The sequence below is a fragment of the Hemicordylus capensis genome, chromosome 2 (genome assembly GCF_027244095.1).
Source record: "Hemicordylus capensis ecotype Gifberg chromosome 2, rHemCap1.1.pri, whole genome shotgun sequence".
NCBI lineage: Eukaryota > Metazoa > Chordata > Lepidosauria > Squamata > Cordylidae > Hemicordylus > Hemicordylus capensis.
In genome coordinates this window covers 120,324,846-120,352,697 of record NC_069658.1, presented here as the reverse complement: position 1 = coordinate 120,352,697, position 27,852 = coordinate 120,324,846, and the positions used below count along the sequence as shown (strand labels likewise).

The 27,852-nt window shown below is 44.7% G+C and overlaps 1 protein-coding gene across 2 annotated transcripts in view; it reads right to left on the bottom strand.

Annotated features, from left to right (window-relative positions):
* Positions 1-262: 262 nt before the first annotated feature.
* The window catches only part of SH3GL2 (SH3 domain containing GRB2 like 2, endophilin A1), a 161,517-nt gene continuing 133,927 nt past the window's right edge, over positions 263-27,852 (bottom strand). For both annotated transcript variants that reach the window (XM_053298743.1, XM_053298742.1), the window contains exons 3-9: positions 21,795-21,867; positions 17,550-17,693; positions 15,868-16,001; positions 9,175-9,333; positions 8,024-8,127; positions 3,703-3,827; positions 263-1,845 (exon numbers count right to left, since the gene is read on the bottom strand). In XM_053298743.1, coding sequence (XP_053154718.1) covers positions 1,646-1,845; positions 3,703-3,827; positions 8,024-8,127; positions 9,175-9,333; positions 15,868-16,001; positions 17,550-17,693; positions 21,795-21,867 — 939 coding nt within the window. In that variant the 3' untranslated portion in view covers positions 263-1,645. The remainder of the gene's footprint in view (positions 1,846-3,702; positions 3,828-8,023; positions 8,128-9,174; positions 9,334-15,867; positions 16,002-17,549; positions 17,694-21,794; positions 21,868-27,852) is intronic.

Sequence of the window (27,852 nt, the reverse complement as noted above, 5' to 3'; positions counted from 1 at the left end):
TTTGCTAAAGATTCAGAATGTAAACCTAAGGTCCTCCTTATCCCTTTCACACTTAGCTGCTAGATCCAAGAATAGCCAATTCCTCTGTGATATCGGAGAAGCACAGCAGCAAAAGGCCAAGACTCACTGGGACATCAGAGCAGATTAGCAACTAGCTAATGACCCACAGAGTGCCATTGTGTTAGTCTGCGGAATAGAAATGATAACAAAAGTAATGATGATGAAGAGGCTGGGGGGGGGGGGGGGGAAGCAGACATTATCATTCTGGCTAGTCAGTCAGCATTTTTATTTGAAATATCAATGCTTTCCATGATATAAGTTTTATACATTAAAAGCAGGAGGATTGCTTTCTTTTCACATGATTGAATACTGAAGTGGCACATCCAAAGCGCAGCACAGGAAGAGTCTGTACAGGTATATATAGATAAATAGAACTCTGGATAATTCAAATCAAACTCTTATAGTAGTTGCCAAAAGAGAACAGTGAATCAGCTAGACACGTCACTACACACACAGAATGCAAGAGGTGAAACAAACAAAACAATAGGAGACTCTGGAGAGAAAAAGAACTCAAATGTTTTTGCATATATAGCCACATGTTGCTTTAATTGCTCAGTACAAGGATTTTTTTTTTTTTTTAGTCCTCATTGAGGGCAGAATATACACAAATGATGTTCAAAGAACACAAGGTCAATGAAAATGAAAATACACGGTGTTAAGTTGCTCTTCTTTTTATTTTTTATTTTAGTGACGATGTAGAATAAGGGCCCTTGGTGTTTTAAAATTGTAAGCTTTTATTTATATTGTGCCCAGACTTTACACAAAGTGAGAACAGATACATTTATTTATTTATTTATTCCTCTTTTTTTTAGCATCATCTATTTGCTGCTGGCATGATGTTCAAAGTGTCTGAGCAGCCACATGGGGTGCATGGACCTACACTTTGTTTCACTGGCCTATCCTTTGGATGCTTTTAATGTTTAACCTGAATACTGGATGGGCCCCTGGTTAGATAATCTAGTTTATAAAAAGCTAGTTCTACGCCAACAGCACGGACAGAATGGTGGCGGCTCATTTGCAGACAAACTGCAGTATGCGCAATGCTGTTTCTCCAAGGGGCAGAACTCGGTCAGTTTTGAGAAGAGAAGACACAAAAAGCTGGTTAGCAATATTAGATCTGCGTAAACCGCATCCTTTGGGAGGGGGAAGATGGAATGGCCAAGGGCATTTCCCCCCTCTTCCTACAGAGAACTAAAATTGCAGCAGAGTGGTGATATGCTTTATCTTCCCTGATAATCTAGCTGCTCCCCCTTCCACAACACTGTGACTGAGTCGCATCCTTCACCACTGCCTTCCCCTCCCTGTTCCGGGCAAACATCCCCTCTGAGACAACCACGGGTGTAATGTAAACATCCCAGGTGCCTGACTGTGCCGCCTTGAGAAGATACCACGCATCACCACTACGCAGCACGACAACACAAAAACCAAAGATTGTCAGTGGGGCCGGATGACTTTTGAACCACTGCAGCTTATACTTGTGATGTGGAGTAAGCAGCCATTTTATTTATTCTTTATTTTTATAAGCAGTGGTATCAACACATGACATTTATTTTTAGGGGGGTCAAGACGTGGCAATTCAGCCATCCTAATGAGGAAGAGGAACGAGAATTTCCACATAATTGATGGGAAAGAAACCTGACTGACCATGAAGCATTCCTTCATACCAGTTTTCATCAATCTGATTAGTGAGGGTAATAATGTCACCCTCTTTAAAGCCCAGTTCCCCTTCGTTCTCTGGATCAAAGTCATACAGAGATCGACAGCATGGCTGGTCCATAGCAGCACCTAGAGAAAGGAGAGAGAAAGAAGGGCCTAAAAAGAAGCAATGCTGGCATCATTCTAGCATGTTGCTAAATAAGTCTATCAATATATTAACCACGACAAGCCAAATGGAGTCTCCATGATTAGAACCAGATATGCCCTCTGTTGGGCATTATCAGAATGAGTTCAGACACATCAGAGAACCCTGACAGTCATAACTTGCAAATGAGCTCTTCCCTGTCATGCCTGAACTCTGTTCCATGTTAAACAGCCAACAAGATGCTTCTCAGCTGAGAGGGACTGAACTCTGGCAATATGCTGACTGTTTATTTTGGATCCAGCAGGAATGTTGAGAAACATTGGACTGGACCAACCCAACCCAACTCAACCATTTGGGGGCAACAATTTCTCTGTCATTCAGATCAGAGCTGACATTTTTGAGGTTGCACAGGCCTAATGAATACCACAGAGCAAGATGTAAGTTAAAAGAAGGGTGCAAATGTCCACCCTCTGCACCCAAAAGCCACTGGTACCAAATATATTATAATATGTTCACAGAGAGATGCCTTTTGTGCTATGAGACATTTCTGCATCTAATAGTTATTTTTAAAAAAGTATCCTCAAGTTAATACTACTTTAAGTTTATCTGTGTAAAACCTATGCAATTCCTTGCCCAGGTTGCTTTGTAAAACTAATTGTCCATTTCCCTAGATCTATCTTTTCAAAATAATTCAGATCGATTAAGTGTTGGTACAAATCATGTATCACCTTTTAGGAGTGAGGGCGCTGTTGGGATCCTGTACTTACCTGCAACATTCCATTAATTCATGGTTATATCCTTCAGTTTGTTAGAGCAGCTGTGTAAGAGTTTCCAATAGCTCAAATTTAAGAGTTCTGTATATATTTGAACACTGGTCGACAGCCAAACTCACGTTCCATCAGTAGAATGTTGCTTCTGCTAATGGAAGGGTGTTGCACTAGTGTAAGGACCTCTTCTACTAGTGCAAGCCCCTCCCAGTCCCAGAAGTGACTTTCTGCTGATGGAATGTTGATCTGGACTGGATACTGGCCACTGTTAAAACAAATATAGCTTTTATAAGCAGAGCATTTTTGGACCAGAGTTGAATTTTTGTTTTAAAAGCAGTGCCTTTCATCTACAGAATCCAGGGGTGGGAATAGTAGCTGAAACCCTTAGAAAATTAGCCTCTAGTAACTACAAATGCTTGGTTTTAGAGATGTCTTAAGATGTAAGGCAGATTTGATCCACCCCCATACATTTAAGCTGGCATGTTTAAACTGCATGTCCATTGCTAAGGCAGGCCTGTACAGTTTTCACCACCAATCTATATGCAGCCCACAAGCCAATTGTGCAGGCTCACCAGGGACTCAAATCTCAGGTATCAACAGTGCTATCTGGTCTCAACACCTTTACCCATTGTCTTCCACTTCTGGCAAGTTCCAGCTATATGCAGAAATGGATCGAGGATTCTGCACATGACAATGCACTCCACTCTCTTAAGATTATCGTTTTTTAAAAAAATAGTCCAGGGATGCCATCCTGAGCTCTTCGGAAGGATTATCGGAATGTGGGAGGTAAGAAAGTGGATTGTGAGGAAGTAGAAAAAGTATTTGCATGAGGAATTGCTGTCCCTGCATTTCATGTTTTTGGCATCATGTCCAGAGAAGGACATGGTGCATGCCTTTGTGGTGAAATGCATTTGATGCCCATGCAGAGATCCATGAATTCATCCTTTGGAAAAACTAGTACATGAGTTACTTGTGCAGCTGCGTGCCTGACATCAACACCCCAACCAAAGCCACTCTCTCAGCTAGGCTTTTGTATCTTATGACCCTGAGACCCTCCTTTTTGGTTCCTCTTACCTGAGGGCTTAGGGGTACTGGCTTGGGATATCCCACCATTGTGCTGGGTATTGTCAGTTAAGTCCAAGCTCATCCGGGGCTTTGGCTGATATTCTCTTCTGGGTTGAATTGATGCATCCTTTATTCTGTCAGCATGAGCAAAGCCTGTTAGAATCTGAACTCATATTTTGTCAACAAACCACCTGGATCCAGGACTACATAAAGACAAACATCATCTTGCATTTTCAGTGTCCCCAAACAAGTCATGTGACATAGAATATACTATTATGTATGCCTTCTGTCGACTATAGCTTACAGTACAAAAAACAGTTAGCTTTCAACCTTTAACCCCTAAAGCTGAATCCATTCACCATTTTTTATTTTTGCCAGGAATGCCTTTGTTTCTCTCCTGTCTTCCTCAGATTTCTCCCTTATATGTTTATTAATTTGATTTATATACCGCCCTTCCAAAATGGCTCAGGCTTCTTTCCTCACAGATCCCCTCTCTCAATTTTTCTTCTCCCCTTAAAAAGCCCCTCACATCTCCTAAACAACAAATAATGTGGAAGTGGTACTGCTGGTACAATCCATCATTTGAAGTCTATAATTTAAAGCACACAGTTTGACAGAACTGCCAAGAGTCTTCCATTTTTGCAACATACAGAAAGCTGGAAGGGACAAAGTCAGTGCACTAAGTTAGGATAGTTCCCCAATGTTGCTTGCCTATTCCTTAAAAGCATCTAAGCTGCCTCTTTTGGCAGCTTATTCACCTGAATTCCTCTCACATTTTTAAAGTGTTTCCACTCTGCCTTAAAATTAAAGAAACATTACAAAAAGGCTTGCAGTAAAGTCTGTTAAGAGCAAGAAAAATTCATTAACATCCACAGCAGAATGATCAGTGAAGCTTCAGTAAGAAAGCAGGATAAAACAGCCCTCCAAAAAGAACCCCAGCAGGTTGTATAAAAATGTTGTGTTTTAAATTTTGTACACCACCTCGAGATGTACATATCAGGTGGTATAAAAATATGATAGATAAATAACAGATCTAAAGGCAGGAAACATCTTAAAGACTCACCATTATTGTTAAAAGTCTGGACTAATCTGAAAAAAATCTTAGCATATCGCCATCCCAACCCACTTAAGTTTCCTATCAGTTTGGAAGTGGAACAGGGCTACCAAAAATTGTTTCTACATATTCAGGAGACTTAGACTGTGCAAAAGCTGAATCACCTACCTGATCCCAGCCATTCTTGCATCATGCTAACAATGCAGAGGGCGTTCAGGATTGCATCGAGTCAATACTTAGCTTAAGCGAAGAGCTGGCTTCTGCAAAGGAAGTGGATGCCTTCCAGCAGTTGCAGCATTTCAGAATGCTCTGGTGTGCCCCTCTCCCACTGAATAAAGAACCTTGAACATGAACTGGGGCCTATAAAAACACAAGTAGGCCTGGATCATCCAGTCCATTCGCTGCTTTGCGGGAGTTAGTGGGAATTGCCTACATGTGGGTTTCTTAACCTTGGGCCCCTAGATGTTGTTGGCCTACAACTCCCATCATCCCCAGACATGGCCTTTGTGGCTGAGGGTGATGGGAGTAGTAGGCCAACAACATCTGGGGGCCTAAGGTTAAGAAATCCTGGCCTACGTAATCCACGTAGGCAATTATACACATAAGCCCCAGATTCTCCACGTGGTGGAAAAGGGCAAGCAAACAGAGACTTGGTCTTGCACCTCATCACGTGCACCACCTATACAACTCGCCTTAAGGTTCATAATCAGGGCTGCTTCACACATGGCATATTTTATGTAAAGATCGAAGAAGTTTGAAGGTTATACTTAATGTAAACTCACACATGTATAACACAGGAATAGTCAGAAAGTCATGATTGGTTGCAGCTCCCTGTTGTTGGGGCTGTTGCTAAAGAATTTATTTGTAAAGTGCCACCTATGTGTGTGGCAGTTTACAAAGATTTGGGAGACTGATTCCTGTACCAAAGGACTCACATCTAAAATACTGAATGCATACCTGCTAGCAAATCTGGTTTGCTGTTCCAAAATGAAAGCAGGCATAGGGAGCGGGTATTTAGGGATTGTCAGAACTAGGAACCAGGAGAATGTAGTTCCTAGAGAGCAGCAGAAATCAGGCCCACAGTTCCCTCAGACTCAATGGAGGAAGATTCTTGAGCCCCACTGTCAGAGGCCTGGTCTGAGACCTTCTAGTATTTAACACTGTGAAGCTATTCACACACACAGGCAAAGTCAGGCTAAGGAAGCCCAGCCCAGTTTTGTCTGATGGTGTGTATTGCTGGGATCGTGTCTTGATGGCAAATCCGCCTACGGAGCCACCCTCTTAAACGGGGTTAGGAGAGTGAGCGCTCTCCTGACCCCGTTTTACCAAATGTCTGCCAGCCCCAGCTGGGGCTGGCAGACTACAGGGCTCCCTGCCAGCTTCAGAGAGGGAGGATCCCCATAATGCACCGCACACCTGCATGGTGCATAATGGGACTTCCAGGGGACAGGCAACATGTCCCAGCACCCCAACCCTCAGAGCTACTGGCAGAAGCCAGTAATCGCCTTCAGGTCCAGGTCTGCTTAGTTAGTGTCAGAAGCGGAATGCGGCATCAGGCACTTTTGGTTCATTATGGGGGCAAGTGTTGGAGATAAATGCTTTGGAGATAAACACTCCTCTCTGACTCTTCCATTGTCTTACTGGACCACCTTACTGGACCACCTTATAGTCAGTACAACATGAAGAGTTTTAAGTGATGGGAAGTATCTCCACTAGTTGTGTTTGATTGCTGGAGGACAATGAGGCACCCCCCTTTTTCCCCATCAGTTTTTGCTTTCTTGTTCTTTTGTTCACCTTGCATTATGCCGTGAACTCCCACAGCCCTGCTTTCTCATATTTTAGTTTCCCCGTTGCTAGCTCCATGATAATTGGTGCTAGCTAAGATCTGTTTTTGTTTTGTTTTGTTGGTTGAAGATGCTTGCAAGTTCCTAAGGAATTTTGCTAATCTTAACAATGTTGTTCTGGCTTCCTTGAAACTACTACGGAGTGTTGCTTGAAGCAAAACTCTCAAAATATACTTCAAATTGCACTTTAGCAGAATTTGATGGCATCCAGTGAAATAATAATGGAAACTGCTAGAAAAAGTTCAATAACTTTTAATATTATTAACCAGAGCAGGGATTCTCAACGTTGGGTCCTCAGATGTTATTGGACTTCAACTCCCATAATTCCCAATCAAAGGCCACTGGGGCTGGGGATTGTGAGAGCTGAAGTCCAAAAACATGATTATCTGAAGACAGTAGGTTGCGTTCAAAAAATAAAGATTTAATAAGATACTAAATGTCACATACCGAGAGAGACATAGAACAACATACTCAAACAGGCACTAGCCTTCAACAACTGAACAATTCTGACTCTCAACTGACCAAGAGAGACCTATTCAAAGGGACTCACCATGCCTCTAGTGGCCAGAAGAGGTTGCTGCAGTGCTAAGAATTCGTTAGAATTCTCACTTCTAACAGCATGTACCATCAAAAAGTGCTGGTATTATCCCATATAGACCCCTTTACACATACACTTACATGCTGCTGCACTTGGCCCCATACTTCTAAGAGAGCATATAAAATATTTTATCCATGCTTATTGCTATTTTGATCTGGTTAGAAACCACTCAAGTAAGAACTTAAGAACAGCCCTGCTGGATCAGGCCCAAGGCCCATCTAGTCCAGCATCCTGTTTCACACAGTGGCCCACCAGATGCTGCTGGAAGCCTACAGGCAGGAGCTGAGGGCATGACCTCCTTCCTGCTGTTACTCCCCTGCAACTGGTAAGTAGTGTTTCAGTGACTACAACTCCCAGCATTCTTACCTGCCATAATCTTTGCTTATGGGAGTTGTAGTCAACAACATCTGGAAATCCCTGTTAGAGGGAACACTGCATGCAAGCAATGTCCAGTCCTTTGGGAGAGGCATCACCTGTGTGGTTTCTAACTACAGCATAATAGCAGTCCATGTGCATCAAACACTTTATTTGATGTTCTGTTACTGGCAACCATGCTAGTAGGGTGCATATTTAAAGGGAGTACATGTTAAATGGCTGGATGGTGATAATGGAGAAGTCACTCCAAGGATGGCATTGTTCGTGGAACCCCTGTAGCAAATGTCACATGTGTGTCAGACCTAAACTGCATTTAAAATATATCCCTAAATGTTATTTACTGGTATCTGCAACTAGTAGGATCTTGGACGAGATTTGCTCCAGTCATAGAAGACAAAGCTGTTAAGGTCAAATGACAACAACCAGCAATCACAGGTATCTGTGGGAAGTATTTATTACCTCTCTTCAAGACTGGAACTAACTCGCTGTAGGATCTGCGTGGCTTGCTTGTGGTACTCCAGTTGGGCTTGTACAAGTGCAGAAAGCTGGCTCACTTGTTCAATCTGAAGAGGGATACGAAAGTCAGGCTTTATTTCAATATTATTGTGCAGTTTATTCTAAAGCATTCTTCCTTGCAGCACCAAGCCCTGAAGGGAACAAGGACTGTAGCTAAGTGGTAGACCATTTGCTCTGCACACAGAAGGTCCCAGGTTCAATCCCTGGCACCCCAAGGTAGGACTGGGAAATAACTGAATGAAGCCCTGAAGGACTATGGCTAGTCAGTGTAAGATAGTACTGAGCTAGATGAAAATAATGAATGCAAACCTGACTAAAGATCCCCTACAACAGTGATGGACAAAAGGTAGGCTGTAGTCCACTAGTCAATCACTGAGGTTTTGGACTGTAGTCCAATGACCAACCATTGACCATTTTCAAGTGGGCCAGCTAGCACCTGCTGGTTTCTAGAAGTGGGACTACATAGTCTAGGGATGTGCCCGAATTGGCTCGGGCAGCCATGGGCGGGGTGGGATTGGTTCCTTTGCAAACCAGGTAAGCAGGTCCTTACCTACTCCGCCACCACCCCACCACTTTTCCAGGTGCAGTGTTCACCTAACAACCTGAGTGTGGCGTCGGCACCACATGACCACCATGCATGCGCATGGGAGTAGTGCTGCAGTTGCGCATGGCCTTTTGAACAGTGAGCGCTGCACCCAGAAAAGTAGTGGAGCAGCGGAGGAACAGGTTAAGACCTGCTTACTGCTTTGTAAAGGAACCGATCCCCGCCCCACCAAATTGGTCGGATGCGGGCACTCGAGCCAGTTCAGCATTTCCTTAAGGATGTGCTGAACCACTTCAGGCATATCCCTATCTTGGTCTGATCTAGCAACATGCTTTTATGTTCCTAAGCAAGAGACACCTGCAAAGCAATTCACATTCCTAGAATAATGCTAAATTTTGTTATATAAGTGCTGACCTTGGAAAGTTAGATTTGCATGCTTGGGGAACAAAGTGAATAAAATACTACATTTTAATGCTTTCCCCGTCATTCTACTGCAACATAAATGTCAATATTACAACCTGTTCAGAGGAAACAAGAAGGGTTTGCTCACATCCATCTCTAGCAGATTAAACATGCTCAATTCAGCAACTTCCTTTGACTCATCAAACTTCTCCAGAGCCTGACGGAGCTCATCATCTGGGATCTTGCCTTGTCTTTTCTTCTTGTAATCAAAATCCAGGCGTCTGCCCTCTAATTTTTTAAGATGGTGCTGAAAAAAAGATGGAGAGTTTCTGCTTGACAAACAATGTTCAAATGAGTATGGAATGCTGTGATTAAAAATCCAAGATTCCACTGGAGAAAGAAAAGTGGATGATGAATGAACTGCAGAGAGAGAACAGAGAGCTGGTCATGGCTGACAACAGTTCGAATTTAAAGCAGTCATTGCAAAGTGAGTGACAGTTCAGATACACAGAAAGACAGAGTCACAAGGTGTTATAATACTTTTTACCTAATATGAACCTTCTCTCTATTCAGGGACAAGTAGAGTACTGTCCAAACTGCCCTCCGTGAGCCCCCTCCTACCTGGGTGGGCCCCAACAGAGATACTTCACCACCAGCACTACACGAAGGTTATGAGCACGGAGCTGTCTTTAGGATCAGTACCAGTGTTCCCTCTAAGGAGTGCGCATGTGTGCACGCATACAAGGGTTTTTTAATGTTTGCTCAGTTAATTTTAGATCCGACTCAGGTTGAATCAGGATGACCCCATTCCGAATGTACTTGTGCAGGTATACACACCTTGATATTGCTGCACAGAACAAAACTCATTCCATGCACAGATGAAAAAAATTAGAGGGAACACTGTTCAGTACTGGGTTCCTCTGAGGGCTACGGGCCCTCAGCAACTGTCCAGTGAAGCCTACCCCATCATGCCGGCCCTACTTATATTAAAATTCAATAGGCAAAATTCCTTTCAGTTTAATATGCTACATTAAGGCTTATCACATTCATTCATGCTTCTAAGTGTCAGGAAATTATGTACATTAAAGGCTGCATCCTTTAAAATATGTTATTTATGCAATCATTTTGGGACATGAGTGAATTTGGTAAGTCCTTAACATAGCAGGTTAAAACAAAAGGGTTGAGGTTTTTTGCCTATTAAATGTCATCTGCTTTTGAAAAGGCAGAGTATAAAACTGCAAGAAATAATGGGACATAAAAGTGTGTGTGTGTTTGTGCGCGTGCGCGTGTGTGTTTTAATTTAAATACCAGGTTTGGCCAGTAGCATGTGCTTCAACAATCTTTTGAATCCAATCAGCAAACTCTGTAAGTAAAAATGGTCTTGAACCTTGAGGCTTTAACATGCTTGGATAAGTTCGATTGTATAGACATGTTTTTCTACCTTTATCCTGTACTAATGGGAAACAGCCCCTGATGAAGCTTTTGGCGAAACAGCTCCTTATCCCGGGGTGGCTGTTGTGTGGTTTTTCCCTGGTGTGATTTGTCTTCCATCATCAGTCATTATCAGTAATCAAAGAGTGTGTTGTTTGCTTTTTTTGAATGAAGGATTCATAACTTGAACTATGAATCATAGTTGTAAACTATGCATTTACAACATCTCACTGAGTACATCGTTTCCTCCCTTTGGATTTGAGGACTTATCACCTGTACTGCATGTACTCATCATTTCCTCATTCTGAAGACATCTCGGACTCTGTCTGGATACCTGGATACACTGTTTTCTTATTTTTCCACTGTAGTATTTTCATTTGGTATTATGTCATTGTGTTTTTACATGTGTTATACAGATGCGTTTGATTATTCTCATGTGTGCAGAGAGCTGGTTATTCATTATTTATCATTCATCATTTATCATTCATTATTTATTTTTGTCCACAGGTTTTGCACATTTTTCTTCTTCTTCATTCTGTGGACCCTGGTTTTTCCTTGCCTTGCATGCTCAGTCACAAGACAGGAATTAGTTTTATTTTGAGGCTAGCTTCCAGGGGCCAGGTGGCACCAATCCCTAGTTCTGTGAATGTTGCCAAGAGTAGTGCATAAACAGAGAAAGAGAAAAGTGGCTAGGAAAAACTGAGCCTTGTTAGAAAGCAAGCACCAACAAACAACAGGAATAAACAGTGGGAAGGAATCCCTAACAGCTGAATGCCCTGAGAGCTGAATGTCCTGACACCCAAAATATGGGACACCCATACCCAAAACGAAAGAACTGTCATAAGTTGGGTCAGATGACCTACAAACACACGGAAAAAGAACCCTTCGTAGTAAGTCCAATGTTCCTTTCCCCCCCCAGTATTGTAGGTCATCCAGTAGTACAGTGGGACATGCCCAAGCGGAGTCCTTACAAGTGGGACTGGATGTAGTTCGACCACCTGCTGGAGCACTGTGCAGCCAAAGGTGGCCTTGGCTACAGAAAGGAGGATATCTTGTAATGGTGAATGAAGGGAATGGCGGAGGACATGTTGCTGCCCTGCAGATTGCCATGAGAGGAGTACAAGCCAAGAAGGCTGCAGAAGTGGAGGTGCTGCGAGTGGAGTGCACTGTGATATTGCCGGGAACTGATAGGCTGAAGGAATCATACATGAGTATGATGCACTTTTAAAGCCAGGTAGCCAGGGTGACACTGGAGACCTTGGTGCCCAAGGAGGAAGGGTGAGAAGATACAAAGAGGGAATTGGGGCAATGGAATTCCCTGGTGCGAAAGAGGTAGATGCTCAGAGCTCTGCATACATCCAGCATATGCCAGGCTTTTCCCTTGTAATGTGCAGGAGAAGGACAGAAGGAAGGAAGGATAACGTCCTGTGAGCAATGGAAGGTAGAGTTGATCTTGGAAGAAAGATAGAGTCAAACTTGAGTACAATGACATCGTTTTGGAAATCACAGAGCTCTTTGTGGGCCAAGAGAGCAGTCAGCTCAGAGACCCTGCGGGCAGAAGTGATAGCTACGCGGAATAGGACCTTATAGGAGAGAATTTTAAGGGGAATGGATGACAGGGGTTTGAATGGAGACCTTGTGAGGGCATGAGGACCTTGGTGAGGTTCCAAGATGGGAAATGGTGGACAGGAGGAGGGGCAAAGTTAGCCACTCCCCTCAGGAAGCTACGGATATGAGGGTGGAGAGCTGACAAATCCGAGGAGGACAGGTCGAGCCCTGATGCTATGGCCAAAGTTTGGGGTTTTAGGGCATTTGGGTGAAGGTGCATATTGAGGCCTGCCTGGAGGAATGAAAGATCTTCTAGTATTCCCACACCCAGAGGATCTAGGCACTTCCTGCAAGCTCAGAGAGAGAAAGTGAACCACATGGCTTGGTACATCCTGTTTGTTGAGGGGCACCTGGATGCCAAGATGATGGCTTGTACATGCTGGGAGTAGCCCTTGTTTGCTAGGGTGGAGTGCTCAACATCCAGGCACAGAGTTTAAGCCAATCGAGGTTGAGGTGGAGTATGGACCCTTGGGATAGGAGGTCTGGGTACATGGGTAGATGTAGAGGTGGGCAGATGAATAGTGACATTAGGTCCGAGAACCACAGTCTTTGTGGCAAATGTAGTGCAATCCGTATTAACTCCGCCCATTCCAGCATCATCTTCTTGAGTATCTTCGGTATGATGGTGGTCAGCAGGAAGGTGTAGAGCAGGAGTGGGGGCCATGGGGCTGTGAAAGTGTCTGTTGCTTCTGCCTGCGGTGTATTGAATTGGAAGAAGAAGTGTGGAAGACAATTATTGGACTGTGACATGAAGAGGTCTACCTGTGGATGGTCCAGGGTGGCTGTCATGTAATGGAAGATGTCTGGGTGGAATGACTCTTCAGCTATGTCAATGGCCTGGTGACTGAGCCAGTTGGCCTGTATATTGGCAACACCACTTAGGTGTTCTGTCAATATAGATGCTATGTGTATTTCCGCCCACTTGAAGAGCCTGGAGGTTTCTCTCATCAGCGCCGGGGACCTGGTGCCACCATGGTGATTTATGTGTGACTTGGTAGTTATATTGTTCGTGTGTATGAGGACATGTCTTCCTTTGACAAGGGGAAGGAAGTGCAGGAGGGCCAGAAGGGCTGCTTGTAATTCGAGCCAACTGATGTTGTGGGAGGCTCATTAGGGTTCCAGCAGCCCCAACACTAGCGCAATGTGCTTGCCATCTGGTCAGTCTGGTGTCCATTGTGATGATAGTCCGGTTAGGCTTTGACAGGGGAAATCAGACCTTGAGGGGAAGGTGGATCTGTTTGTGAGTGTGAGTCATTATTGCACCTTAGAACAGAAGGATCAGCCACTGAAGTGGATGTGAGTGCCACCTGGCCCATGGCATGCTGTCCAGACAGGCTGTCATACATCCAAGTACTTAGGACAGTGTCATCATGTCCGCCGATGTGCAGTGAAGGAGAGAACAAATTAGGGATGCTATATTTCCTCTTCATTGCTGAAGGAATAATAGGAACATAGGAAACTGCCATATATTGAGTCAGACCATTGGTCTATCTAGCTCAGCATTGCCTTCACAGACTGGCAGCGGCTTGTCCAAGGTTGCAGGCATGAATCTCTCTCAGCCCTATCTTGGAGATGCCAGGGAGGGAATTTGAAACCTTCTGCTCTTCCCAGAGCGGCTTCATCCCCTGTGAGGAATAGCTTACAGTGCTCACATGTGGTCTCCCATTCAAATGCAACCAAGGCGGACCCTGCTTAGCTAAGGAGACAAGTCATGCTTGCTACCACAAGACCAGCTCTCCTCTCCCTGTTGAGCCCTGAGCTGTGTCAAACACAGCCCTGAGATGCTGTAATGATTGAGATGGGTGTAGATGGCTCTCCGCCTGGTTGATTAGGAAACTGTGACTGTTGAGGCACTGAAATGTGTGCTGTACATTCCTCTGAGCCTGGTGCAAATTCAAAAAGTGAATCAGGATGTCATCCAAATATGGGTGGAGGTGAACCCCACTGAGGTGTAGATGTGCCACCAGGGACACCATGATTTTTGTAAAAACGTGTGGAGCTGATGACAGGCCAAAGGGCAGAGTCCTGTACTGGAAACAATGGTTGTTGTAGCTGAAGCAGAGACCTCCTCTGTGGCTCGAGAGAACAGAGATTTGGAGATATGCTTCTGATAGGGCCACAGATAGTTGTTGCATTGAATCGCTTCCTTGATCATATGTAGTGATTCCATCCTGAATTTCCTTTTCCTGTTGAATTTGTTGAGGTCTTTGACGCCCAGCATCACCCTCCAGGAGCCATCTTTCTTTGGCTCCAAAAAACAATATGGCATAGGCGTCGCAACATGTTTCTGTTGATGGTACTGGCTCTATGGCCTGAATTTGTAGGAGGTGTTGAATTGCCTGACATCCTGAGATGTTTCTGTGGATTCTTGGACCTGGGTGTGACAATGAGGTAGAGAGATGAAGTTGTTGGAGGACCCCTCCCTTGGATAGCGTGCGGAGTACCCAGCGACCTTGTGTCGTGTGAATCTATGTCTAAAGTCCACTGAGTCAGGAATGTCTTCTCCCATTTGTGCCTCCACAGACTCGGATCTTCAGGAACAGTAAGTTCTTATTCATTTATTAATGTCTTATGTTCATTGATGTGCTGCTTTTCAACTATACTGGCCCCAAAGTAGCAAACAACACCACCACAATAGATAAGAGTTCTGCATCCACAATGATAGCAAATTTCATCAAAGTAATAGGTAAAGAGATCTATATACAGACAGAGATTAAAGTACAGTTTTCTCAGTCTTGAACTATTCAGGATCTTCTCAGTAGTGGCACCACAGTTATGGAACATTTCCCCCATAAAGATGCTTGCCAGGCTGCTTCACTTGCCATACAGAGTCATAGTCAAGACCAGGGATGGGCAAACGGAGGCTCTCCAACTGTTGTTGGACATACAGCTCTCATCAAGCAATCAGCACATTGCTTGGTCACACTTGGTCTAGTTATAGGTTCCTTGTTGAAAACTTTGAGGAGGAGAAGAAAGTGCTGGTAGGCTGAAAAATGTGCTTTACAGCTACCTGGCACTTTTGCTGCCACCCCACCCCCTCTTCCTTTCAATCTGCTGCCATGGTGCGACAATGAGGAGGTGACAACAGAAGGGCTAGATAGCTGCAAAGTCCATTTTCTAGCTATTGGCACTTCTGCAGTGACTGCTGCCTCGTTTATCCACCACCGCAGGCTGCAAGGGAGGGGGAAGAAAAGATGGTGGCAGGCAGGTGAGCAGAGGTGGATAATGACAGGACGGGGCAGGAGAAAAGTAGGTGGCTGAGGCAGGTGGAGGTGTGGGACAGGGACTGAAGCATGTTGCACTATTTATACTCTTACAATGCCTCACACATTGGCATAGCATCACTCTGGAGCAATGCTGTATCAGGGCAGGCAGAGAGGAAATCAAAATAGTATTATAGTCCAGCCTCCTGGAGCTGCCAAAAATATTTAAAGGAGTCTGGAGGGGAGGAAAGGGAGGATTTGGTGGCAGCTGCATTGCGCCCTTCTGGGGCATGGGCCCTGGGCATTTGCCTGAAGGTGCCAGGATTTGACATTGAGTCTGCACATGGAAGACCTGCTGTTCTCTCTCTTTCTCAGTAGTTTAGACAAATATGGCTTTGCATTACATGTTGCCCCACCTCCACTTCACATCATTGGCTTTCAGCCTTGGGGAAGGGCAGAGCAGGGCCATGCATGGTGCCAGAATGTCACACATTGTGTTTACTTAAGCATTAAGAAGAAGAGAAGACAAAATGAGTAGTGGCAACTTTGTAATTTCTCTTGATATTTCTAGGCACTAAAACCTTCATTTCTGAAAATACCTGTATTTCCCTCAGATCTTTGTCATGGAGATTTTGAAGGGGATCAATAAAATTCTGTTTCACATCAATGTCCAAAGAATCTTTCACCTCAGAAAGATCCTTCATGGCTTCTCCAACATCTCCTAGAGCTGGACCTGAAACGTAAGAACAGGATTATCTTTATCGTGATGTAATTGCAGAGAGGATTTGCTTCTACGTTAATTTGGAAGAGGAAGAGCCTACAGAACTGAAATCCTGTACTTGGGTTTAATAACTTCTCAGGAAACAAAACCACAAAGGGTTGGTTTGGACAATATGCTGACCGGCCCCCATTAATTGGAGATGAGGGTGGGGGCACATGTTTTCCCTCCCTCCCACTTTGCTGTAGCTTAATCACACCTACCACTTTGTAGAATTTAATCTTGTATAGAGGGACAGTGTGGATGGCCACCCCCACCTCGTGCAATGTAGTGCTGTTGCATCAGGTGGGAGAGAGCATGTGCACCCACCCTCCTCTGCCACACAATTAAAAGGGCCAGTGTGTTCTCTATCAGCCCAACGTATTTTAAGCAGCAGGCAATCTATATGTTTAAACCCATAGCAAACACTGCAGAGACTTATTGGTTTGGACAATATCCTGACTCCCTTTAATTGCATGGGATAGGAGGGTGCAGGTGCACATCACACATGCCCAGGGGTGCAGTTTATACTCATGGTAGCAAATAGAAACAAGCGCTCATGTGAACTGGAACATACATGCCCAAATGTTTCCATAAGTCTATGTCAGTTACAGAATCTGTGCAACTCTTTTCACAGTGGAAGGCTCTGTGAGCAGACATGGATGTAAGCTGGTTCACACTGAAACTTATGTGTGTGATAGGGAGGGGCATATGAACCCAGGGTTGTTTCTGCACCCCACTGCATGTGCTTCCTGCACACTATGTTTTTCATGAATCAACTGAAAGTTTTAAATAATTGTTATATCTAAGATTCTCAAACTTGGGTCCCCAGATGTAGCTGGACTGCAACTCTCATCATCTCATGAAATAGGATGACAAGGGGTTCCTGTTCCTTTGGGAATTTTTAAGAAGATATTTCTGTCCCATTCTCTGAAGAAGAGCTTCATCTTGAAACATGTTAGGACTGCCAGATATATTTTTTCCAATAAATTGTTGCCTTGAAACATGTTAGGACTGCCAGACACCTTTGCCAGTAAATTGTCTCCCTGCATCCAGAGTGTTCCTGATTTTGCTTAGCTCATGGGCCTTCCTTGTTTTGTTTTGTATGTGTTACCCCTTATATGAGAAAACCTGACAATTATGAACCTGGGTATAGTGCTGTGTTGTATTTACTTTAAGCAGTTCTCCAAAAAGGCAACGGTTCTCCAAAAGTATTTATTTTGTAAATGTGCCAGGGTTAAAGATGGCCCAGAAGCAACTTGGCAAGTCAGACACAGAAATTCAAACAGGAAATAGCTGAGATTACTTATTCTGTCAGGGTCTCTGCATGCTTTCAGAGGTGTACTTTTATCCAGTCTGGCTTCTAGACATAAGGAAGGAAGAAAAGCTACCCTAACAGATGTGTGAAGTAGGAGATTCAGGTGAGTGTGTATCACTTTCAAATCTAGCACTGGCAAGACCCTGCTTAAAGAGCACCCACTGCATTTTATTTTGCAGAATGGAAATGGAAAGAAACCAAATTACCAAAGTTGCATTCGTCTCCAAGTTCTCTTCCAAACTTCAGCATTGCCTCTGCTAGCAGAGTTTCAGCTTGAGGGTAACCTGGTCCTTTCTCCTGGCCTCGAATTTTGGACATGGTGTTGAGCATGCTCAGTCTAGCTCTGGAAGCTGCAAACAGGTAAACAACTAATCAGCAAAGAGAGAAGAAACTGGGGAGAGGAAGACAGCAGTGATTCAAAAGAGGCCTTACAGCAGCTTTTAAGCCTGGTAGAAACTCGATTTCCTCCTAATTTTACAACAGAATCACATACTAGCAAATCAAATCCTCATTCAGATATCAGTCTTGCCTGTCTCCCTGTACTGCGAAAAGTGTCCTGCAGTCAGAGAGACGCTCTTATTTTACATGGGGTCCCAGAAGGCATGAAGATGCCTCATTTGTCTTCTCCTTTCCTTTTGAGCCCTGTAGGAAGCGAGAGGCTCACCTGCCTTGCAACATCCAGCAGCTTGGAGAGAAGGAAGTCATCCCATTCTGTACAGGGCACCAACCAAAAAAAGTAACGGTGATGAAGTAAAAAAGCAGGGTGTTCCCTTAAATATAAACTGCATGGAAGCTATCACCAGGAAGAGTTCAGGGTCCCATGTGTGTGCACCTTAGGGGGAAATGAGGTGATTTCTACATGTATGCATCCTTCATTATCAGTGCCAGATGCATCTATTTTGTAGTTGGATATCTGTCCCTGGATAAAAACTATCTTGCAAAAAACAGCCCTTATTAGCTCGGTGACTCATCTTCTAAAAATGTGTTTTTACAGTGGTACATATGTGATGCAGATTACCAAGGAATGCACAACCCAAGCTAACACAACACACAAGACCAAAAGGAAGTATAAGGATTCTGTAGTATAAACAGCAGCCCTACACATTGTGTTGAATACTCGTACAATGAATGTGCAGTGTACAAAGGTACAGACATTCACTTCTTATGTTGAATACAAGTACAGCAGTACACTTCCTATGAGTACCACACATATGAGAGGCCTAAACCCAGGTTCACTTTTAAAATGAATGCAGGTACAGTCATTCACACAAACACACATACAGGTGCACAGACACCTCTATACTCATACAACATAACGAGGTCGTTCACAACCAGACTTTTCTGGGTAGGAGAGGGTTAACCAGGGTACAGAGGCTCATCTGGCTCTTCTGAACCTCTCCTCCCCAGCACCTGTCAAGCTGGGCTAGCCAGCTTTTCTATCCCACCCTTAACCTAGGTAGGACAGAAACGGCCACTGTCCTACCTTTGTTTGTGATCGTGTAGGTGCCCACGGCAGCTTTTGCAGTTCCCAGGGTCAGAAACCATAGAGTGCTGTGGCTTGTGAGGCCAAGGGGAAGAGCCCTTGTGCACTGGTGAAGGCTGCCTCTCTACTTCCTGTCCAAGGCACTCTGGGATAATCGAGAACTTCATCCTCCTGATATTGGCTCTGCCAATTGCTGCCATGCCGGTTGTTTGGGTGTGCAATCAGCAGAGGCAAAAGGAGCCTCCAATGGTCTGGGGGAAGGTAGGTAGGTTCTTGCCTCCACCCACCCCGCTTCTCTTTATTTGGCCATGTGGAAGATCCCAATTATATAGGGCTAATGATATAATGGGATAGAGTGGGAAATAGTTGTGGTAACAGCACAGAACTACAGTAATTCCAAGGTCCATTAATTCAGCTTGTGCTCCTTTCCAGGGCTATTATAGTCAAGCATTCTTTCACTTCTCTACCATTTCTAGCCCTCTTAAAGTCTTGCATGATGCCTCTTATCATTCTGTTGCAATCCTTGCAATCCTCAGTTGAGGACTGAGCTGTAAGTGCTGCCTATTGTCATTAAAAAAAACATGTCTGTTCAATGCCCACATTCATCCTGAAGGGAGAACAGATGCACTTCCATACCTGAAAAGTGTTCTGAGATTCCATGTCTGCCCATGCACACGTCCCAAGCAGGCCGAGCCAGTTCACCACCGAACTGGGCAGGCCCAGTTCGACTCAACCTCACACCCCGCCAAGCTGGCTCGGAGCCAGTTCAGGGGTTCTAAGTTAAAAGCAGGTTTTTTTTAACACTCATTGCCAGGTCTGGGTTGGCGGTGGCAGCCATAAGGGGGTGTCTTCCATCTCTGCCTCTCCCCACCGGCCGTCTGCTGTTCTAAAAAGGGCTGGTTTGGCCCATTTTCAGGCTGTTCCAGCCCTTACTCTGCTGGTGGCAGCCATTTGGGAGGTTGCTGTACATGGGTCATGACCTAGCCAGGCAGAACCCCATTGGGCATGTGCGGCGGCCTCCAAAATGACCACTGCCACTGGAGGAACAGCCAGAATGGCTAAAAAATGGGCTAAACTGACCCTTTTTAGAATGGGAGAAGACTGGGGGAGAGGGAGATGGCAGACACACACACCCCACCATGGCCCTCTTTAATTTTTTTTTTTAAACCTAGAACCCCGAACCGGCTCAAATTTGAGCCGAACCAGGGTTATGAATGGGGGGCACAAAACTGAACATGCCTGGTCCGATCTGGTCCAGACCTGAACCAAACTAGGCAAATGGGTTTTGTGCACACCCTTGTTCCCAAGCTCTGTAAGCAACTCATGTAGAAGTAAGCACCTGACAAATAAAGAGGGTTTTAATTCTACACACAACAAAGTCTGAATCAATATTAGGATGTGAGGGGACTTCATTGCTTAAATCATCAATCTGTGGCTTAGCCTTTGAAAGGAACGTTATTTCAGCTGGGCAGCACTGTTCTCAGCCTAATTCAGCAACAGGCACCTTGTGGAGAGTCAAAGGACAAATCAAGAGTACTGACTGAACACAAGCTAGTGCATTCAGTAGCCTAAAGATGTTATATTGTTAACTTCTCTCCATAGCCATTAGAGTACTCTCCCTGCTATTACGCACAACATTATCATGGAAGCCATGTTACAGCTACTAATAACCATTTGTTTCCAAGCTTCAGCCACTATCAAGGCCATCTTGCTTTTAATAAAACTCTTACCCGGTCTCAGAGGACCATTTCACATATTTACATGCATGTATTAAAACACACACCCATACACACACACACACACACACACACCCCAAGTATGCAGCACATGCACATTTATTGTGACATGCACCATCCAAGTACACTCACTAGGAAATCAGAACTGGCAACAGCTTCCTAGTGAATCTATCTGTGGTGATAAACATGCAGCGATAAACATGGGATGGCTCACAGCTCAGTGGCAGAGCACATGTTTTGTATGCATAAGATTTCAGATTTGATCCTGCACATTTTGAGACCATCCATGGGTAGCTGTTACAAGTCAGTAGACCATTTTGGCCCAAGTGGGCCAAAAGTCTCATTCAGTATTAAGCACTTTGTTCCCATCATGCATGTCTCATTCTAGAAAATTACAAGCCAGCCCTGAGTATTAAGTAGTATTATTTAAGTATTAATTAATTTGCTCAGTTATGCACCAGGGCCCTAGACAAACTGTCCTCCATGGGCCCCCTCACATCTGTGGGGAGGCCACTCCACCATCACCACATGAAGGCTATGGACACAGTGGTCATCTCAGGGATCAACAGTGGGCCCTTCTGAGGATCCTTCACCCTTGATCATAGCAGTGGAGAAGCTTTTAAGAAGAAGATCACTATAGTCTCAGACTTAAAGAAGGATGAAAGAAAAGAACAGCCTTTTCCTCTTCTTTGGCATTCCCCTCCAAATGAAAACAGCATAAGCAGGTAAGCACTGACTCAGAAAAACAATGCAGAGGAGACATCTCTAAAACAACTATTCACTGTATGCTGTGTGGAGGAAGACTATTTAGGGACATAGGAAGCTGCCTTCTACCAAGTCAGACCATTGGTCTATCTAGCTCAGTATTGTCTACACAGACTGGTAGTGGCTTCTCCAAGGTTGTAGGCAGGAGTCTCTCTCAGACTTATCTTGGAGATGCCAGGGAGAAAACGTGGAACCTTCAGCATGCAAGCATGCAGGTGCTTTTCCCAGAGTGGCCCCATCCCCTAAGGGGTATAGCTGTCAATGCTCACACATGTAGTCTCCCATTCCAGTGGAAACCAGGGTGGACCCATCCTGCTTAGCAAAGGGGACAATTCATGCTTGCTAACAGAAAACCGGCTCTCCTCCCTTGAAAGGTTAAAATCCTTTAAATGGAACTTATCTGGAGTGGCATTGGGATAGGCTGAGTGAGCTTTAAATCCAACTGATTCATAGATAAATGCCATTACCTGGATTAGGCTGGAGGTATTCTATTGTCTTGGTCATTATTTCCATCACAGCTCTGCTGGTGACGTCCACTTTCTGCAATTACAAAATGGAAGAGAAGAGGGAGAAAAAGAGACCCAGTGGAGAAGACAGACAAATTCAGTACTATTGTTAAAAAACTGTTTCTTCCCTTGTACTTTGTCAGATATGGTATACGACACTAATGCAGTGATTGTGTCAATAGCAACTACAAGCGAACACACCCAATTAACTGCTGTACTTCACTAACAAGCTATCTGGTGTTTGGCAGAAACCCCTACCTACCGCAATAGAAGATCTATAATGCTGTAGACTCACACCACAGATTAGCCTCTTAGTGAGGTACCAAGTTTACAGAAACCTCCAACAGCCTATAGTGGCCACTGGTTTGGACGGCCACTACAGTTGCCTGTTGTTGATGAGCCTGCTTCCAGACCACACTCTGCTCGGGTTCTGGGAAGTAGAGAGAGCTGACGCTGCACATTCGGCCTCGGCAGCACCTTGCTTTTTCTTGCAGAGGAGATCAAGGAAGTCACTCCCTGGCTGTTCTCCTCTTTTATATTGACATCTCTTGCCTGCAGTTGGGAAGGGGAAGAGAAGGAAAAGCAACCAGTGTCAGATAGAACAAGGAAGGAAAACAGCTGGGGAGCCATTTTTCTTGCACTCCTCTTTTTGAAAGGAAATAGGTATTTTTACACACATGGGAGATTAAGCTCCCTCCTTGCCCAAAGTGTGGCAAATTAAAGGCTAGAAGGATGTCTCCAGTTGTGGGTGCCTGTAGTAGCTGTCAGGCCCAGGAATCATTATAGATCTGGGAGGCTTCTGTATATGATGTGCCTCGCTATGACCTAACGTAGGGACCACACATTTTTCTCAGAGAAACTTAGCTTCAATAAGCAGCCTTCATAAGCTCAAGCACTGAACATTCAACTTTGCATCTCCTGAGTGAAAACCATTAGCGGAGCAATGACGGTAAATGATACATCAAAACAGGAAGATGAGAAGCCACATTCTGTAGGCAGGGACCTAAACCAGATTCAGTTCCCTTCACTAGTGTTAAAAACTTACAAAAGGATCAGTGTGAATTTTACACCCATATCTACAGTAATCCTTGAATCTCTGCTCTCAATTGTTGGCAAAATGGATGGGATGGGATACAGCAGGGGTCAGCAATCTTTCACAAGTAGTGTGTCAAGTCTTCATTTATACACTCTAATTTAAGGTTGTGTGTGCCAAAAATACATTTAATAAGGCTCTCCACGTGAGCCGTGTGAGGAGCCTAAAGGGGTTTTGCAGGGAGAGTGGGCTCGATATCTGCATATCGATTTCCTCACCACCCATCTGAATACCGGAAATTGTTTGGTCTTGCCTAATAGCAATAGCTAAAGGTTTGAGAGATAAATTAAAGAGCAAAGAGAACAACCTTGTCTAGTAAGGTAAAGTGTGCCGTCAAGTCGATTTCAACTCCTGGTGCCCACAGAGCCCTGTGATTTCCTTTGGTAGAATACAGGAGGGGTTTACCATTGCCTCCTCTCGTGCAGTATGAGATGATGCCTTTCAGCATCTTCCTATATTGCTGCTGCCCAATATAGTACCAGTGGGGATTCGAACTGACAACCTTCTGCTTGTTAGTCAAGCATTTTCCTGCTGCGCCACTTGTCTAGTACCACTAAGTAAATTAAAACTAGAAGATAAAACCCCATTAATTAATACTCTAGACTTAGGGAACTTATATAAAATATCAATCCATTTGTTAAAGGTTTCAGGAAAATCAAAATACTGAAGAGAGAGTTTAAGAAAACTAATCTTCACTTTATCAAAACTTTCTCCGCATCCAAGGACAAAAGTAGATGGCGGGGGTGTGAGGAGAGACATACCCTCTGCCACTACATTTAGGGCCAACCTAAGATGGTCTGATCCCATTCGACCTCTAATAAAACCAGCCTGAGTGGGATGAATAATGGCAGAAAAGCATAGGTTAAGCCATTGTGCCAAGATGGCTACAAGTATTGGTCTTCTGCTTCTCTTTAAATAATGCTTTAAAAATGTGTAATAGAAAAGAAATTAAAATGCAGATTTTACCAGTTCAGTGTGATTTTTGCCCGACACTGTGCACTGTTCCATGTTACATGATCCTGAGGCCTGTGTGTACAAGGCTGGAGGTGGTTGTTGATGCTGCTGCTGGTCCCAGTCCTTTGCTGCCGCCTCCTGCCCAGCCACTCTTTCTCCACCTCCACTGTCTTCTTTGCCTCTGCTGCTGATGTACTCTAACTCCCTGATAGCAGCCACAGTGGCAGAAATGAACCCCTGCTCCACGCTGTATGTCCTCCCTTCCTGGGACTCAACACTGCTGCCCCTGCTGTTTCTGCTATCAGGGAGAGAGAGCACATTTGTGGCTTTGGTGAAGAAGATGGAAGAGGCAGTGATGGTGGAGGAGGTGGCAGCAAAGGATTGGGACCCCTCCTCCTCCTCCCATGGTGAGAGCAGCAGCAGGCAGTCTTGGGTGCATGGGCCCCGGAACCAATCTCCCCTCCGGCCAGCCACCCCAGCAGCGAAGGGAGAGTGCCGGTCAAAAACATTTTGCAGGCCACTTTGGGCATAGGTTGCCAACCCTTGTGAGACAGAGCAGAGCAAAAGCAGGAGAGAACCATTGTTTTGGGAGAGGTTGTTGTGTTACTTACAGCTGATGCTATTATAACCCCTTTCCCAGCACCCAGTAATGGATCATTCAAAGCGATCAGTTATTTATTGATTATTATTATTGTTATTATTATTGTTATTATTAATGTATTATTATTATTATTATTATTATTATTATTATTATTATTATTATTATTATTATTACATATTATATCCTGCTCTTCCTCCAAGGAGCCCAGAGCGGTGTACTACATACTCAAGTTTCTCCTCACAACAACCCTGTGAAGTAGGCTAGGCTGAGAGAGAAGCGACTGGCCCAGAGTCACCCAGCAAGTCTAATGGCTGAATGGGGATTTGAACTCGGGTCTCCCCTGGTCCTAGTCCAGCACTTTAACCACTACACCACGCTGAGTCTTCCATGCTGCTCTACACCATGCTGGCAGTTACATGTCTTCTCCACCTTCTAGGGAAGCAGTAGGAAAAATACATTGGTTTCCCATCTCTTTTGCACGAGCAAGTGTCAGACTAATCATACCCTTGTTTCCTGCCAGAAGCGCCTTGATACCTTGTCCAATTTCTACCTTTTGTGCACAGAATCTCACACACGGATACAAATACAGCTGCTACTTCAAAGACTTCCTCCAAATCTATGAGCAAGAAGCCAGCAGGATACTACCATCTTGCTATTAGCCTGGACAGAAACCTAAAAATAAAGTTAATGTAGCTTAGCTTCCTCCACTGACCAATTTCCCATCCAGTTCTTTTCATGCATACCTACATTGTTATGTGTACACACATCTTTGCTTGCATTAGTTTGTATTACTAATCTCCTCTCCCTGTCCTCTTTTTTTATTTGTTCACCCACCTGCTTCATTGTCTGATGATAGTAAGCTCTTTGGGGGCTGGGGAGTAATTATGGTTTATTATGTGTCATTACAATGCTTAGCACAGTGAAGTACTGACCTAATTGAAGTCTCCAAGCCCCACTATAAAACTGAAAGGCTAGAATGGCAATAAAAGCAATGAGAAGGGGAATTACAAATAGCAATTCTTCTAATAATACGGAACTAAAGATTCTTCATTCAGCTTTTGTGTATTCGTCAGATTCAGGCAAAACATTGGCTGCATTCGCATGTAACATGAAACCGGAATTTGTCAAGCCCACAGCTAATTTTTGTAACCATGAATCACATCACGGGTGTTTGTCCAACTGCAGCCCGGCAACTTCCAGTTTCAGGGTAGGGGAGCCACTTCCTTCCTTGTCTGCCGAGCCTGCATCCCAGCAAGCTCCATAGCACTCGCATCGCCAGACAATGGACAAGGCATGAGCATGAAAATGGCCACTGAGCATGCACAGAGGCCAGGTGAGTGCATAGCCATGACAGCCACCAGGCGGAATTCTGGGCAGGGCCCTGCTGCTCCCGGCAGCTTGCAGGTGCTGGAGATATGGCTGGTAATGGCTGGTAATGGCTTTTAAAAGGTATATCTCACTGCCTACCCCCCAGCGCCGGCCTCACTGGCTGCCTCTGTGCAGCAGCGGTCGGGGGGGGGGAGTTTTGACAACCTCTCTTTCCCCAGAAAGTGTGCTATGTCACTGATAATATGTCCCTGAGGATCTCTCAGTCCTCAAGGACATTTTTTGGGGTGATACAGAAGTAGGAGTGTGGCCTCTGCACATGCACGCATGCCAGAACCAAGCTGCCGCTGAGGTAGGTGGTTCAGCAAAGGGGGGGGGGATATGCAGGGAGCGGTGGTACCAGCAGCTGTGATAGCTGAGGGTAAACAGTTTTCCCCTCTTGCTGCCCTCCCTGTTCGTCCCAAAACAATTCACCCAAACCAGGCCTAGTTAGGTTTGATCATGGACCAAACTGCCCCCAGTTTGATCTGAGATGGAACCTATGCATGGGCCCCAGTTCAGGACGAATCGTTCGTGCACATCCCTATACAGAGGGCTTCCAGGGGAAAGAGAGGTCAAGAAAATTCCAAACAGCCCCCATGCAAGCATGAGTCCAGTGTTAATTTGGAATTCTTCAGAAGCACTGATGCTACTCTGGTGTTTCTTCCATTGTACAGTTCTTCTTTAGTCAGGATGTAACACCAAGGTTTTCACCTCTGCTCACTTGTGTACAGGTCTTTTATAGATTAACTGTGCCTTTTACTTTTGCAAACAAAGTGAAATGTTCAGAAATTTTTAAATGGGAACATAGATTTTGCAAATAAGCCCAAAATTTAAGTCTGGGAATCTCTGTAATGTTGCAAAAAATGCTGGAAGTCCTGATGTAAGCCATAACGGGGCACTCTGTTTATCCTCATCCCGCTCAAAAAATGTAACTAAAAGCTCTCTTATCAAAATGGTAAGTTGTGATGCAAAAGTTGAAATTCAATTTTGCATCACAAATTCAAAAAATTGGCTTAGCCTAGTTTAAAGCAGCCTTATCAGCTATGCTCCCACATTAAGAGCCCTTTCTCACAATTAGTGAGAAAGGGCTCAAGGGAAAATGGGGAGAAAGGCTGCTAGTACTTACCTCCCCACAGATGATTCCTCTTCTCTTCCTGGATGGGCAAATCGCCCGCCCACACAATTGCCAGTAGCTGTCAGCAGTGCAGAGGGTCGGGGAATGGGAAATGGCAACCTGCCACCCCAAACTCCCATAATGCACCATGTGAGTGTGCAGTGCATTATGGGGATTATCCTGATGCTGGTTGGGGACGCCACAGTCTCCCAGCCTTGGCTGCAAGCAGCCAGGGCTGGCAGACGATTAAAAAAAAAAAAAGAGTTTAAGAGAGTATTTGCTCTCTTAACCTCAATTTGCAGGAGGGCTCCGCAGGCAGTTTGCCACTGCCGTTGCGGCAGTAGCCACTTGCCCCCTTCCGCTTCTCACGAGCAGCCAAAAGCAGGCTTGGCTGCCTTCGCCCGCTCTTGGCTACTCATGAGAAGAGCCTCTAAGACTCTGACCAGCAGTTGGAGTAACATCTAACATCTAGAGAACATTTCCAGAATAGAACAAGTTGGAGGTCCCAGTGATGGAGGTTCCATGTTTATAGAACCTTGCACACCCCTCAGCACAAATCATTCTGAAAAGCACAAGCAGTCAGTCTCCAAGAGCAAGAGGAGTAACCTGCCCTCTGCAGATCATTATGAGGATCAGCTCCTGTGCTTTGCTAGACTGGTGAGAGGGTCTTTACAGCCTCCATGCGCCTGGCCTTTTTTGCTTCTCTCCAGCTGAAATTGTTTCTTCAAGCTCATTCACCCTCCCTCCCCCCCCACCCCAGCACACCTGTACATCAAGGCAAACTTGTACCTAGTAATCATGTTCTTTCACTGCAGGAACACTTGACAAACCACCAATTTTTAAAATTGTATATGTAGACATCCAAAGACAGATAGATCGGAGAAGCATA